The sequence below is a fragment of the Cricetulus griseus genome, chromosome 4 (genome assembly GCF_003668045.3).
Source record: "Cricetulus griseus strain 17A/GY chromosome 4, alternate assembly CriGri-PICRH-1.0, whole genome shotgun sequence".
NCBI lineage: Eukaryota > Metazoa > Chordata > Mammalia > Rodentia > Cricetidae > Cricetulus > Cricetulus griseus.
Genome location: NC_048597.1, coordinates 18,233,475 through 18,250,100, shown reverse-complemented (window position 1 = coordinate 18,250,100; position 16,626 = coordinate 18,233,475). Strand labels below are relative to the sequence as shown.

Here is a 16,626-nt window from a genome sequence, read left to right as displayed (position 1 = left end):
TTCCTATTTGGTATTTTTATATATTAAATTTCTAATCCTGGTTGTTTATTCCATTAATTTTTATTGCTGTTTTTCTCAAATGCCAATCAACCAAAGAGTTGATAGTTTTAAAGAGAATGTGGTTTTCCTATCTCAGCCTGTAAATTGGCAGTTTGACTCTTTGATTGAACTGTTGGGTACTTCGGGGTGCTTTCTTTACTTTCCTGTTGAACTTTAATATTTATTGTATTATTAGATAATCTTGTCACCTTAGTTACTTAATACAGTTTTCATGGAAATAATGTTCCTAGGTAGCATAGGGGACCCACCCATATCTGGTCTAATAGTTCTTCTCTTTGTTGCTGTCTTTTTCTTTGAAAGAGTTACTACATCTTTGATTTCACTTTTAAAGTGGCTTTTGCCTACCTGACGATTATTTTCCAAGATCACCTCAAGGTGTGAGTGGCTTGAAGCTTTATTCTGTACAGTGAAGCCTTAAGTGGAAGTTTTAAAGAAGTTTAAAAAGAAGGCAGGTCTCTTTGCTCTAGGCTAGTTTTTCTAGAATTTTAATGAATGTTGCATATGGGGACACTAATTGAAAGAATTTCCATATCTTTTTTTTTTCTTCGAACCATTGGAGAAGCAGTTATGAATGTCTTATACTATCTCTTAAACATTTCAGATGTATTCCTAAGGAAAGAGAGGCTCTCCTACTATAATGCAGTCAGGACTGTGATAGTAATTGAGTGCCAGCCACTGAGAAGCTTTCAGCCATGCTTCTCCATCATCTCTACCGGCATTCTGCAGGGCATGCAGTAGTGTTTGGCAGCCTCTCTGGCTACACTGTGCCGTAATACCTCTGGATTTCCCTTCTTATGCCAGAGACACACACCCTTTTTCTTAGCTGTAGACATCATAACAGATGATAGAACAATTCATTTGCTCTGTATGCTTTCTTTGAGACTCTCTGGTCATTCTTCAAGATTAGATTTATTTAGGTTTTGTAGTTGTGACATACTGTCACAGGTTACAGTGTGCCAGGAGGTGCAGACTGCCCTTTTGTCCAGTTACCAGTAATATTAACTTTGATTTCCTGGTTAATGTGGTCTGTCAGATTTCCCATTACAGAGTTAGCTTTTCTCTGTATACTTTCTGGTTTGAAAGTTTGTAATTATTCCTTTTCTGAGTAAACGTTCACCCAGGAGTTTAAGTGTCCCTGAAGATTCCCAACTGAACTGGTAAGGGTCAGCCATTTTGAAGTAATAATTCAGGAGACCTACATTTTCTAGGGACTAAGCTTGTTTTCTGTCTTCTATATTTGTTATTCTTTTGTTTAAAAAGAAGAAAAGAGAAATTGCTGAGCCAAACATATTGACTATAAGTTTATTATAAAGGCAGAATGGGTAGACTAAGAGGAGGAACAGGGTAATGGCTGACCGCCATGGCCAGTCGCCATAGAGAGAGAGAGCGGGGAAACAGAGACGGGAGAGCACACACAGAGAGAGAGAGACAGGGGGAGAGAGAGAGACAGGGAGAGAGCGAGTAAAGGGGCAGAGATAGCGTAAAGGTGCAGGGGCCTATCTTTTAAAGGGGTCCTCTGCACCTGAGTGCAGATTTCTTTCCCATGGAACCTTGGGCTGACCAGGTTATTGCCTGAGTGGATTCCACCAGGTAACAGGGGCAGGCCAGCATAATGCCTGAACCTTTCATTCCCACCTCTACTTATTATTAAAAAAAGGTGGGGTGTTTAGACATGGCAGGTTAAGGAATAAGGGCGTCGAATTCTTAAGACTGCTTCCTGCTGACGTGGGGGGCGTTGACCATCTTTGGGGGACCCGAGAAGGTTGACGTCCTTCCCCACGTCCTGGGGAAGCTGGTTATTTCATTGCAGTCCAGGCTGTATGGAACTCCCTGGCACCTCTTAGACCTGGCAAGATGTTGACAGAGCAGAAGACAAGGTTAAGTTTAGAAAAAATTTTTTCTTAGGTCCTGTCACTTGAGGGGAAGATTGTAAGATGAGAGAGGGGTTCCCGAGGTGTCCTAACATGAGGGAAGGGAATTTGAGACCAGGGAAAAGTTGAATATTACCTGGAGTGAACCTGACCTGTTTGGATCTGATTCGGCTCCCTGGAACTTACAAGAATCCTTAGAGTTTGTGGAAACATAAGTATTAGACATGTTAGAAGCATATTCATGTTAGAAGCAACTTGGCTGAAAGTATTACCATTTTAAAATAGACAGATTTTTTAGGACAATGGAAAGTATCTTAATCTTGACCTTGTAGTTATGATCATATAGTGGTGTTGTTGAACTTTACTATGAACAGTAGCATGAGAAATAGAGAAATCAGGAACATTTTTTATTCTTTTTAATGTCTCAACTCATTATCATCATTTAAGCCTTTTTATCCTCAGGCCTTTGTAACTACATTCTCAGACTTTTATACATCTTAGACTTTCCTATTTTTATATAGATAAACCCTAAAATACCTGTTACTGGAATCTGTTTTGCTTAAGCTGGCAAGACTATCAGTCGTCAAAAGCATCAGAGTTCTTGAGAAGGATAAGATTTTACCTGAATCAATGATTAAAGAATAACAGAGACTTGCCAGCAGGCTGCATGGACAGCCACCCCCAAGGTCCTCCATCCATAGTAGTGGGCTGCAGGACACCTGCCTTCTTGCTGATAACTTGTGACCTGTGGATTACAGACTTTGGGAAGACTCGCCTACCATTGGCCCAAGCAACGCCGGGAAAGGTGATTCCGTTGTCCTCTTGTCCATGGTCTGGAATACTTTGTACCAGTTGAGGTGAAGGGCAGGGTTGCTCAGTGACCAGCATTGTCACTGACTCGAGATGAAGCTTCTTCAGTGCCCGTCAGTCTTCTCGGAGGAAATGGGGTAGGGCCAGCAGCTGACCTAGCCAACCAAGAAGAAACAGTCAGAAATAGAACTATCAGAACAATGAGGGACATTCCCAGGTGAAAGAAAGTTCCCACTGGGAGGCAGAACTCCGCTCATTTACCTATATTTCATCGTGTTGTTTCACAGTTGGAGGGGACTGTGATTTAAGACATAAAATGAGAAGGTGTGTGGTGGGGAGTGTTCATGGATCACTGGAAGCTTTGGTGGTAGAGGCCTATTATGATGTTTGGGTTATGAGATTCACCAGACTGACTCTGTACACTGTGAAGACAAGGCAAGGAAATGGGTCAAACCAGCTCAACCTAGGAGCTTCTGTGACTGACTGGAGAATCAGATGGTTTTGTTTTCGATGACTGGATCTTAGGACTCTTACATGTATGTACTGGATTACTGTACAGGCTGGGAAACGCCCATCTCCTGCACATCCCAGGAGTTCTCCTCAGACTTAAGCCACAAACATTGCTCTGTTTGTTGCTGAGACATCGTCTGAGGAGATGAAGATAGGATGGAAACTGTTAACTCAGTAAGGCTGCCTGGGAATCAATGTAGAAGTTGAGGTTTAGGAATAAGAGAGTAGAGTAAGGACTCCCTGATGTGTGGCATCTTTGTTACGAAAGAATGACATTTTTATTAACTTTCAAATTCTACTCTCTCTTCTTGCTTTCTTTTTTTGCTCTTCTTAAAAATAAAGTATTTTGTCTTTTTAAAAATTTCCATTGTTCCTAGTGTATTAATTCTGAATTTTTCTGCCCTCTAGCACCAGCAGACATTTTTGAATCAGCTGAGAGAAATAACTGGGATTAATGATACCCAGATACTGCAGCAAGCCCTGAAGGTATGGCCCTTGCTTGTAGCTTAAATGTGTCGTTTCCTTTTGTCTCTGTTGTTGTGTACTGTATTTAAAAGCTGAGGCTCTTAGTTAAACCATATGATACCAGTACAGATGGAGGAAAGCACTCTGCTCAAAGCAAGAGCCTCATTTCCTAGGCTGCAAATTGTAAGCCTGTAAAATTTCAGGGATTTGATGTTTCATGGTATCTAGGGGTGATGCATAACCTCTCTATGTTGGCTACTTTTCTTGCAGAATAGTAGGGCATAACCCCAGCGCTGATGAATAAGTTACCCAACTGTGTTTTAGCATATAAATGGAGCTCAGTGGGTGGGTTTGAGTAAGAGGTGAAGGAGGATCACAAAGAGAATCAGTAGAGACTCAGCATTCAATTAGTCATGCCTTAAGGACATTTAACCTCAGATTTCAGTATATGTGCGACAGATCCAATGTGTCATTTTGGTTGCATCCTAGATACAGCTTCATTTTCCCACAGAGGTGCCGAGATGAGTCAACTCCCATGGATAGTGCACTGTGAGAGTGATCAAGCAAGTGAAGTATTTGCTTGAAATAGAACTGTAGTTTGAGCGTATTTGTATGTAACATTTTTATCACTGTAGTCACACATAGCCCCTGAGCTCTTGCCTCTTAACTATGTGGAAAAAAGTTAAAATGGTCCCTGATTCTGAACCAGAGGGTCTTTATTTACTTTTATCATTGGAATAAAAATCAATAGTGATAACCAGAGATAGTGATAACCAGAGAGATGGACCAGGCAGCCTTCAGTCCTATATTACCAAGAGACCAATACTTCCATTTTCTCCTTTGAAGATGAGGAAATGGAGATGTAAGTAACCCACCCCAGATCACACACACCAGTCTGTGGGAGAGTTGGAATGGGAACTGCAGCAGCCTTGCGCTGGTGCCTGAATAAGGCTAAGTGTCCACTGCTTTGCTGGGAGCGTTGCTTTGTCTCACTTGCCAGAAGGAAACTGATGAAGCAGTGTTACTGATGGTGTTAATCCAGAGCTGTGCATGCTGTTGTTAGAGGAAGCAAGAGTGCAGCCCCAGTTCTTGGGAGCCTGACACTCAGATGGTTGCCAGGCTTTCTTTCATTCTGATAAATACATGACTAACCCATTCCAAGTTTATTTTCAGAAAGTGCCTTTCCCAGGAGATCACAGAGGATGAGGCTGTCGCCCATCACTTTGCTATTGGAAATTTGAGGGAACCCCCTCCCCCTTTAAATTTGAGAAATATAGATCAAATTAAGTCTTGTTTACATTTTAAGAGTTTTTTTTTCTTCATGAACTTTCATTTCAGTTTGAGTGCTAGAGTAAATAGGATACTTAAACCCTAACTGATGGCCTTTATGTTTTTTCAAGGTATCTTTTAATGAGTTATACTGTTAGCAACACACCAACAACTCCTGTGCTTTGGGAACCACAGTCACTGACTTCATGATCTTTAATTTGAAAGTGCTGTTAGTGGCCAAATACCCAACAAAAACAACTTGGGAGGGCTGGAGAGATGGCCCAGTGGTAAGAGCACTTGCAGCTCTTGCAGAGGACTGGATTTTGGTTCACAGCACCCTGATCAGGTGGCCTACACGCATTTGTAACTTCAGCTCTAATGGGTCTACCCCCTCTTCTGGCCTCCACAGGCACTGCACTCATGTCTGCATTCACACACACACATGCTGCACACACATACATATCCATTTTAAAAGACCACTTGGAGGAGGAAGGATTTGTTTGCCTCATGGGGAGGTCATGGTGTCAGGAGCTTGAGGCTGCACACTCAGACCTTGGCAGAACAGACAGCAGAGTTGGGAAAAGGGGGACTATGGTATGCACTAGTCCCTCTCTATGTGAGGACTATGGTATGCACTAGTCCCTCTCTATGTGAGGACTATGGTATGCACTAGTCCCTCTCTATGTGAGGACTATGGTATGCACTAGTCCCTCTCTATGTGAGGACTATGGTATGCACTAGTCCCTCTCTATGTGAGGACTATGGTATGCACTAGTCCCTCTCTATGTGAGGCCACCTTTCTCACTCAGCCCAGCTCCCTAGAAAGTTCAACAACTTCTCAAACTGTTGACACCAGTTGGCTACTAGTGTTCACACACAGGAACCTGTGAAGAACATTTTCTATCTAAACCATAACACCAATCTATACTTAGCCAGACAAACTAAGTAACAGCCAAGTTGTAAACTCCCCGCTGTGTTTGGGTTTTCCTCACGTGAAGCAGGGCATTCAAAGCTCTTAGTACACTTCTAGACACCTAGGAAGCACTTTGTCAATGGTAGCCATCGTTACTGCAGTTCATTTTATGACAGTGCACTTATCTAATAGTGGCCTATTGTAAACTTGTTATCTTGGATGAGTCACTTAAGAGACTCATATAGGCACAAAGGAAGCACACTTTAAAGCACATTGCCTTCCCAGCTACCTTCTCCTTAACTCCCTGCCATAGATTTGGGCCAGGTTTTGGTTATTCTTTCATTTGGTTGATGGTTATTTTGCAATTATCTTGATCTCTGTACCATGTCTTACCTTTACAATATTAGCAGTGATTTCAGGCTCTGCTGCTACTGTTTCTTTCTTTCTTTTTTTAAATGTATAGACAGTGTAAGCTTTTTTAAAGTAACATCAATAAGGTGTCCACAACGGTCTCCTGGCTTTCTGCTTAAACTGCCAGGCCTTCTGCATCCTGGTTGCTGCTATGGAGATGACTTGGTTAACATTCGAGTTTGCTGTGCTGTCTCAGCTGTCCTGAGCTTGTATTACATTTTACTTATCATTAGCCTCTCAGAAAATCTAAAGATAATAGCTGAGCAAGCCTCCTCTCACTGCTTTGCTGCCTTGCATTACTGCTGAATGAACTTTAGCATATTTTGGTTAGTTTTGCTTTTGATGAGCACTGGAGTGTGTGTGTGTGTGTGTGTGTGTGTGTGTGTGTGTGTGTGTGTGTGTGTGTGTGTGTGTAGAGTTGTCTGTCATCTTGATGGCAGTGACTAATTTTGCCCACCAGTTCCAGTGCTTCTCTACACTGTCAAGTTCTGATACCTCTTCTGTCCTAGAATTCTTGACATTTTGTTTAAGTTTATTCTAGGTGTGCATCCAGTACCCATGTTAAAGAAGCTGTATTTCAAGTATTCACTTTTCACTCTTATGGCTAAACCCAGAGAAAAAAATTCCTGACTACTCATTTGTCTAAAATTAGAAGTTCATGACTGGATTTTTCTAAATGGAAAACAAAGTAATAAAAAACTAAGAAAATAAAGAATTGATTTAGCATTGTAATAGAAGTTTTAATAATGAATATCAAATAATTATTATAGTTTTATGAAATGATTATTGAGATAGAGTTTATGGGTAGTGAGTTTTATTATCTAGTTGCATTAATAATAAGTCTAAATCAAAATGTTTTTTGCTACAAAATATTATGGATAAAATAACATACATTTTGTGTGATTGGTTGTCATTACTCCCAAATCATTGGATGTTCCCTTCTTGATATTTGAAGGATAGCAATGGAAACTTGGAGTTAGCAGTGGCTTTCCTCACTGCCAAGAATGCCAAGACCCCCACACAGGAAGAGACGGGCTATTACCAGACAGCACTCCCAGGCAACGATAGATACATCAGTGTGGGAAGCCAAGCCGATGCAAGTAAGTTTTCCTTCTTAATGGTTTATAAACATTGATTGAATTTTTTTCTTGATATTGTATTACTTTTACTCCTTAAGCAGAGGTGAATCATACGTAAAAATTAATGAATATAAATTTTATTGGTAACATATTTTCTAGATTAAAGGCAAACAATTTTAAGTTATCTATCTTTTTATGAGTATCTCATATAGAATACATTGCTTTGAACTATAAAACAACTATGTGAGTTATATTCACAAAAATCTAGAATTTTAAGTGGATAGTCATTTGTCAATTTTCAGTAGAAGCTGAGTTTTGCTTTGAGGGTATAAGTTTATAAATTTACTATATTATAAAAGTTCCTTCCCTTACTTCACATTGGAAATAAGATTTGGAGAAAAGGTTTTCATAGAATCAAAGTCTTCCTTAATCTGAAATGAAAACACACACACACACACACACACACACACACACACACACACCGAGAGAGAGAGAGAGAGAGAGAGAGAGAGAGAGAGAGAGAGAGAGTGTGTGTGTGTGTGTGTGTGAGAGAGAGAGAGAGAGAGGTTTGAAGACACCATGTACTCTCATTTGTACCTTAAGTGAAGATATATGAGAGATTTACACTCTCACTTGCACACTTAAGTCAAAATACGTGAGAGACTTGGCCCAAGGCCCTAGCTTATCCTCTTATGAATATTCTCATGTAGCACTTAGGATTTTTCACTGTATAATGATATCCCCCATACGTTAGCACAGTTTAATAACTGTGATACAGGAGATAATATTAAAGTGTCTGCTTGGCTATGATTTTCGTCTTAAGTACCCGAAAATACCAAACTAGTATATATAAAACATAAGCACCTATTTGTATGTGTTACAGATCTGAGACATGAGATCACTAGCATGTTTGAGGAGCATGTATGGTTTTAATCTGAAACTGTGAAAATTAGGAAACCGTAGGGAGAGCCATTTCCCTTTCTGCTGCTTGTATGAGGTCGACATTCTTGCTTTTGTCAAGCTCAGGATAAACTGAGGATTTGCCCAGTTTTCACCTCTAGCCTCAGTTTCTCCCTTTACTTTACACACTGGCAATAATACAGAATGAGCTGAAGTTTACAACACCCGGTGCTACTTACCCCCTCAGTGTGTAACTTACTGTTTTCTCTGTCATGAAGTGTCTCTAACCTTTCCCTCTCTAGTCTAAGTTATTTTGGTCTTAAGAGTTAGCAGCTGCTTGCTGGAGACCGTTTTCCCTGTCCTCTTGCTTGGAACAAGTTTTGCCAACATCCAGAGTGTGCTGCTAAGGACTGTCATTTGGAAATCATCTGGTTGAACATTGATGCTACTAAATTTTGCATAGAAAAATCTTCAGGACTAATGAAAGGGAATTAAAAAAAAGTTGAGAAATGCTTTGATGTTGGAAGAACCTGGGAGAAAGTGAAGGGTGCTAAGTCTAGGAAGGGAGTGTGTTTGAGAATAACATCCGTTTCTGTGGTGGGAAAAAGGAACTAATTACATAGCTAAAAAAAAAAAAAAAGAAAAGAAAAAAAAAAGAAAACAGAAGGAAGACAGCAAAGTGTAGTTTTTACTGAAGCCAAATAGTTAGAGATGCAAACTGGCAAATAGTTCAGTTTCATGCTCTAGTTGGAGAGGTAAGATTTTAGAAGGACTCTTGCGAGCTCTTGCTGTTGACGTTGCCCTAGGACACAAAGATCATGACCAGAGGGAGAAAAGCGGAACTTCGAGACTATGCTAATGGGAGGCTTATTTGCTGTGCAAAAGGGGAAAATACTGCTTAAACCAGGTGTATCACCTGTTCAAAACTCTCGGCAAGGATGACTGAAAATGCTAGCGGCACCAGTGGTGACTTGAATAGGTTCCCTTAGAGAGAGCACAGCCCACAGTCAGAAGGCAGATGTCTCTTGATAACCAACCCCTCCCCCATGTATATCTATAGCTCTAGAAAAATATCATCCAACTTTACTTTTCACTTGGAGTAAAGAGTTGGTAATTGAGGTTTCAGGTTGTATCTTAGCTGACTATTCTTTGAGAGCCTTGTTTGCTGCTGTGGTTTCATAATGTGCTGTGCTAAGCTGGAGGCTCACTGGGTAGTGTGTCCATTCCCTAGACTAGTGACCATTGAGACACAGCTCTGTTGAAATTTAATGGGTGCTTGCATAATGAGCCTCTTGCTCACTCTTCGTTGTCATTACTTTTGGTAGCAATATTTGTATCCTGTTTTGTAAAGTTATTGGAAGTATAACAGTTGCTAGGGAATAGTTTTGATTCAATAAACTTAGTGACTGTGAACTGAGTAGGTAAAGAGATACATTCAGTAGATTATTGAGAAATACTTTTGACTGTGCAGGTATTGAGAAATGAAGGTCTTTTGTGTATTTTCAGTTTTTCTGGATTGCAAGCCTGTGTGTGGAAGGAAAGATGCAAGATGCAGAGGAGTCTGAGTAAGTGCAGACTTGCTCACAAAGCTGAGTGTAGAAGGAATAACTGACAGAATTTTCAGAGTGTAGAATTTCCCAAGGGTTGATGTGAAGGAAATATCTCATGTTTGACCACTGTGTCACTTCCTTTGGAAGTACATTGGTATTTGAAACTCTACAGTAGTGGAGTTTCAATATGGCAGTTTTATTTTCACTAAATTATTACTTTCTTCTTTCTTTTCCTCAGCTTTAGGGTAAATAAAATCACGCTCCCAGCCTGTCACCTTCTGGTTTCAGTGCTGGTAAAATATCTCTCTGAACTGAAAAAACTCATATACTAAATATGTGTGCTGGCACATAGCTATTTGGCCTGAGTGTCTCTTTTAGAGGAAAAAACAAACAAAACAAAACAAAAAACAAAACATGTTTTCCAAAAGTCCTCCTTGGGGCTACTGTTGAATCTTTAACCGTGTATCTTCTGACCATCAAAGGCAATTGTAAGTTATGCCACTAGATTCAAAGAACATTTACATTTGTGCCCCTTCCTGTAATACTGAATAAGTAATTATCTTTTCAATACTTTTAATAGTAAATCCATCTCATATTTCTAGTTTCACCTTTTATTTTTGAGAGAAAAGATGATTTCAAGGAAACTTGTATTCAGAACTTCAGTTACTGTACTGAGTGTCCTTTCATAATATTCTCTACTCTAATTTAATACTGTTGTATTCTGGGAAAAGGCTCAAATTATTTGCAATATAACTAGCAAAAATTCAAGGCCTTTTCAGAATCCATACCATGTTAGATAACAAATTTTCAATAGAATGTCTTATGCTCCTAACTTAAGTTAGGAATGAAATTGTATGAGATCTTTTCAGATAATAACAATAATAATAATAATAATAATAATAATAATAATAATAATAATAATGACTGTTAGAGGCTAGGGAGATGACCACACAAGTATGGGGGCCTGTGTTTAAATTCCATAAATCCACATAGAAAGCCTCTGTGTAACTTGGTGATGTTGGACACGGACAAGAGGATTGGTGATTGTTGCTGGCTTCCAGGCTAGATGTAGACTTAACGGTGGACCTGTCTCAAGGGAGTACCTGTGGGATGTGATTGGGCAGGACACTGACACGAGTCTCTGGCTTTCTGCACAATTATCAGCCCTTACTACATATACAACTAAATTGGACTAGACTAAATGCACGGTATTGGCTATCAGAAATGTAATTGAGTCAAAGGAGAAACTGTGATGTTTTTGGGTCTTGGCACACACTGTCTTAGCCATGACTATACAAAGGGTTTGGCCAATATGAAATATAATAGTGATATTTTTATACCACAATTATTAAATTGTTTTAAACTTTTTTAAAACAGGACAAAAACAGTATATTTCCACCAGAGCAAGATGTACTACAGTTGATCAATCAAAATATGGATCAAAAGATAAGAGGGATTTGGGTAGGTAATCGTAATGTAGAAAGTAATACAGCATTAAGGTTTACAGAAACTGGTGTAATGCATCGACATGAGTACTAATTTAGTAGTAGGGTCTCCAAGTTTTCTAAGTGCTGCAGGTGTCTAGCCTCCATACCAGCTGAATCCCATTAAAAACAAGGCAGCCCTTGAGGTTCCATCCTAGATTTCAGAAAGTGATTAGAATGCTTGGCCTGGGTGGTGTGAAGCCCAGATGGTGATGGGAACAATGCTTCTATTCTCACGTCTAAGGATTTTATCATTGGACTCTTACATGGTTTCCATTCCTCAAAAATTTTAAAAAGTAATTTTAGGTAGGAAAAAAAAATCAGTGAAAGTTACAGCTCTGTCTAGAAATTTCTATTACGTGAAACTATTTTGGTCATTCACCAGCAGCCAAAGTTACACTTAGAAGTAGGTTAGAACATTCCCATTCCATGCAGGAAGGTGCTTCAAGCCCATGAGATCTGTTCTAATAGATGTGGACTAGGGAACTTTTAACTGTATGACTTTGGAAATTTATTTCATTCTTTTTTCAACTGAAGCTTGTATTTCCTAGGCCTATTTCTGTTTCTGTGCTCAGAATCTCCTGACTTAGGAGAGAATGCTGGCCATGGGCTATCACAGTCTTGTAGCCATTGACTAACATGGAATATTAACTTCAGTTTTTTCACCATGCAAGTTGAAAGACACAGAAAACAAGTGAGAGTTTTTGAATGACTCCCCATTTTCTTTTAACTTAAATCTTCTTCCTTATGGATGCTACCATTATGAATTTAGTAGCTGTTATTAAAATAAGTGTATTTGGAACACCTAAGCTGTTCAGTATAGTTACCTGGAATCTAAATTAAAGTTAAATAATGCTGAAATTTATAATATATCATACAAAGACCTGTTCATACATTACAGTTTTAGAGACTGTGCATTCTGCAGTCACAAAAGCAGAATCAAGGATTGTTATGCGAAGATTAATAAATCAGAGTAGGGAAGATTGGAGAGTGGAGAAGGCACTTTGCATTTGTATGCTGTTTATATCCATGTATTTATCTGTCCTCTGTAGAAATTGGGAACATATACTCACATCTTACTGTTGTCACTACACCTAGCGTACTTTTTAAAATTATGTTTCAATATTTGGGTATTAAATTTCAGTTGTTTTGGTACACAAATATTGATTTTTTTAATGCTTCATAAGCCATTGAGAGATGCAGTCTGTTTTTGCTTAAGGAGGACAGAGAGTGGAGAATACTAATGCTGAGTCCTCCGAAGTTCACCAAGAATGAAGTGTTGGGCCAGGGTGTAGATGTGGTTGGGCATAGGAATTACTATTTCAGGTCCTGTCCTCGGAGAGTGCTTTTTGGGTGAGGTCACATTTGAACAAATACCTGAGGAGAGGTGAGGAAGGCACCACAGGGCTGTGTGAGAGAGGCGATATTGTGTTTGGCTCAGGAGACAACAGTGAGACTGGAAGCCCTTGAGGCTGACTTGTGAGGCTCAATGGTGTTTCCACTTCAGATCTGCAATTCCTAGAATCCTTCAGTTTCTAGGTTGCTTTTCTCTTAAAACAAACCATTCAGTGTACAGTTCTAGTTTTGCATTCCAACTTGTTGCTTCAACTCCTTACTGTCCTGTCAAGTGTTCTTCCTCCACTCTCTTCAGATTCCTTTCTCCTTCCCTCTCAGTCCTGGGGAGTAAAGCCAGGATCTTAGCACATGTAAGGCAAACCCCGTACCACTGAGTGTATCACCCAGGACTCTTCTTGTTCACCTTTTATCGTTCAACTCTCCACATGGAGTTCTTCCTGCTTTTGAGTTATTAAACTGAGCACAACTTCATTTCACTCTTTCAAAATAAAATCTTTGCATTGTCATTCAACTAGATTTTGAGCTAAATGATGCATTTGTAAAAAACAAACAAACAAACAAACAAACAAAAAACCCCCACACATTTAAAAAATGTGTTTTCATGGAGAAGTGAGTTATAAGCCATGCAAACACTGAAGGTGTGTGTAAAAGCCAATAGGATGCTTGTATTTGGGAGTTAGAGAAACATTTGCTATTATTTCTTGGATAGCAAACACTTATAAAGATGAGTGTTATTGTTGTATTTCTGATGTTATAGGAAATTATTTTAGTTTGGACAATCCTTTTTGGTTTTTTGAGTCAGGGTTTCTCTGTATTGTTTTGGAGCCTATCCTAGCACTCTGTTAGACCAGGCTGGCTTCAAACTCACAGAGATCCTCCTGCCTTTGCCTCCCAAGTGCTGGGATTAAAGGTGTGTGCCACCAATGCCCAGTCTTAGTTTGGACAATCTTAAAAATGCTGTTAACTGCTTAGATGACCATAATAGTTTCCTCAAGTGGTACCCAAGCAGCATGTCTCCTTAGTGTCTTCGTGTTGTTCTCACCCTGATACTACAGGGAGGGTAGGTAGAAAAGAAGCTTGTACTGTTTTCCTAAAGTGTTGCCATGGTGCAGATATGAGCATATGGTGTGCTGGTATATGGATGGAATTCAATTTACTTATGCAATTACCAATTGTTTATAGTCAAATTAATTTTCACCTCTTTTTAATAAACATGCAGATAATGCTAGTTTTCATTATACAACTGATAACTATGCATCTAATATATTTGCTGTTTTATCAATCTCTGAAAAAGAAATTCAGCAAGTCTCAAGGCCCGAATATTCAGTGGTCGTCAGTATATTCCAGACTTCCAAAGAAGTAGACTCTAATGCTAGTGAAGAAAGGGATTTGCTCACAAGAGTGAGAGCAAACAGGCGCAAAGAGCAAGGTTCCTTTTCCCATGCCGTTTATGTAGGCTGCCACTAAAAAGGGTAGCCCAGAATAAAGGTACATCTTCCTGCTTCAAAAGATCTGGATTAAACGTGGGTCTTCCCATTTCAAATGTTTTAATTAAGAAAAAAAATTCACACAGGAGTACCTAGTCACTTTGGTTTTAGTTAATTCCAGATGTAGTCAAGTTGCCAACTAATAATAGACATCCGGAGGAGAATTTAAAAAAAAAAAAGAAAAAGAAAAAAAAAGAAAAAACAAATTCACATTGCCCCATTATTTTGTTGTTGTTGTTTGTTTTTTGAGATTGGGTTTCTCTGTGGCTTTGGAGGCTGTCCTGGAACTAGCTCTTGTAGACCAGGCTGGTCTCGAACTCACAGAGATCCACCTGCTTCTGCCTCCCGAGTGCTGGGATTAAAGTCATGCGCCACCAACACCTGGCTTGCCCCATTATTAAAATTACATTTTACTTACTAATTCCTTAAGTAGAATGATATTTGAAATCTAATTAATGTGGTATGAGTAGGTCATAAAAGTATTTTCTGGTGATGGTCACATTGTTGTCACACTATGGGGGAAGAAAAGCATCTTCATGGTGTAATGAGAACACAATGAAGTAAATGTAATTACAATAGCTGTACCAGTAAGGAGGCCTTTTCCTGTGCTGGAAGAAGTGTCAGTCAAGGATTGATGGCATCTGATCTCAGCTAACCTCTTCCATCATTAAAGTGTGCTGTGGCCCAATACCAGCAGAGGCAGGCTGCAGTTCCCATCTGCATCACAGTTGTGCCAATCTGTCCACCCACTGGAGGATTAGAGATGTGGAGAGAGACGAGGGTAGCAGCAGCAACTGAGTGTGGTCCTTTCTAGCCCAGACAGTTTTTGTCTCTTAGCCCAGTGCAAGGAACCAGGTGTCTTTTATCTGTAGTGCTGTCAGGGCAAGGCAGAAGATAGGAATTGTGTGTCTGGACAAGGATCAGAAAGCAGTACATACTGGGTTGGGCCACAGTGGGGAAGACAAGTCTGTCCAGTCAGAGCTGTTCTCTGCTTGTGTGTTCTGGCCTCATCACAGGGATGATCGGCACACAGGGCTTGTAGCAATGCTTCTTGACATTTGTCTCCTGTTGGTCAGGTGACTATGATTTATCTTTTGTCAACTGGATTATAAAAATCAGATTGCAAGAGCCCCAATCCTAGCCAAAAGTCTTGGAAAACATGTTTGCATTAATGTGGCACACTTTTGATTTCAGGATACCTTTAAACTCACAAATTTATGAAGGACTTCAAAGAGCTTTTGGTAATTAATATAAGGTAGAAAAATTTCTTTAGTTAGAACTTAAAATTCAGACAAGCTTAGAAAACTAATTCTTACTAAAATAGCAGCTTATTCTGTTGATGTAAATATTTTGTATAAATATTTTTTTTCTGAAACAAATTATCAGAAGGGTACAGGCATTTCTCCACTGCAGGTGTCTCTTCTTTGTGGTATTGCAGAAGAGCTGGGGTCTCAGATCTGTGTTGGAGGGTTTGCATTCTGTTGGAATAAATTTCTTTGGTTCTGTTTTGTGAGGAAAATCTGGCTTTTTACAGATGTCCTTTAGGAAAGGGAGGAGTGTTTTAATTGTATATTCAAATAATATTGAATGTTTTGTTTAATATACCAAACTTCAGTGGTTCTTAATTTCCTAAGGGTGAGTTGCAGTTTGACTCCAGTCACATTTGTGTCAGGAATGATTGTGACTATCAATTGCCTTTCAAATGGTGCTGTTACATACTAAAATCTACCAATGTCTTGCTATTTGAATGAACCTGTTACCCTTAAATGACGTGAAACTGCATTGATAATTGTAGCTCCATCTATATTATGAAAGAATACTATGATAAATATCAAATTTGTTAGCAGCTGATGAACTGCTTTTACCAGAAAAGCCTTTACATTCTGAGAAACTATTAGGATCATAGTAGTTGAAAGGTATTTTTGGTTTTTGTTTTTGTTTTTCCCAAAATTCTGAGCATGGATGAAAATTTCCTGTTAGTCTTTAACAACAGTTGCTCTGCAATGACTGATAAAATTGAAGTTCAGGTATTCATACTTTGTAGTATGTCATATATTCTTTCAACCAAAAACTGGTGTTCTATGAAAAATACTAAGTTTGCAACTCCAACCTTGGGCAAGCAGTTATAGCATGCTTTGCCACATATAACCTGTGCAGCTTTAGTCAATAACAATTTAAAAACCTTGTTAATCAAGATTCAAAGGTTAGTAAAATTACCTTTTTTGATCAAAGTTGTAATTCTTAAGAGAAACTGAATTTAAAAAAAGGCAGTATGCATTTATTTCTAAGTAATATGAATTCCAGCATGCTACCGATGCCTCAGCCTGCATCAGCAGTGCAAATATGAACAGCAACAGACGGTGACTATCCACATTATCGTGATTGTGTTCTTTCCTTACAGGATTTCTCTTCCCTTCTTTAAAGTGTCTTAAGGGATGAATAGATCACTTATAAAGCCGAT

At 39.2% G+C, this 16,626-nt stretch overlaps 1 protein-coding gene across 3 annotated transcripts in view; it reads left to right on the top strand.

Moving 5' to 3' along the window:
• Usp25 (ubiquitin specific peptidase 25) overlaps nucleotides 1–16,626 on the top strand; it is a 95,535-nt gene that overhangs the window by 18,201 nt on the left and 60,708 nt on the right. Inside the window, exons 1-4 of one of the 3 annotated variants that reach the window (XM_035444375.1) lie at nucleotides 2,710–2,736; nucleotides 3,660–3,737; nucleotides 7,265–7,409; nucleotides 11,216–11,299. Coding sequence is in view for 1 of the 3 variants with exons in the window: in XM_035444374.1 (XP_035300265.1) it covers nucleotides 3,660–3,737; nucleotides 7,265–7,409; nucleotides 11,216–11,299 (307 nt within the window). In the remaining 2 variants the exon portion in view is untranslated. Of the gene's footprint in view, nucleotides 1–2,709; nucleotides 2,737–3,659; nucleotides 3,738–7,264; nucleotides 7,410–11,215; nucleotides 11,300–16,626 lie in introns of those variants that run through there. The other 2 variants (XM_035444374.1, XM_027412397.1) reach the window with 2 other exon arrangements.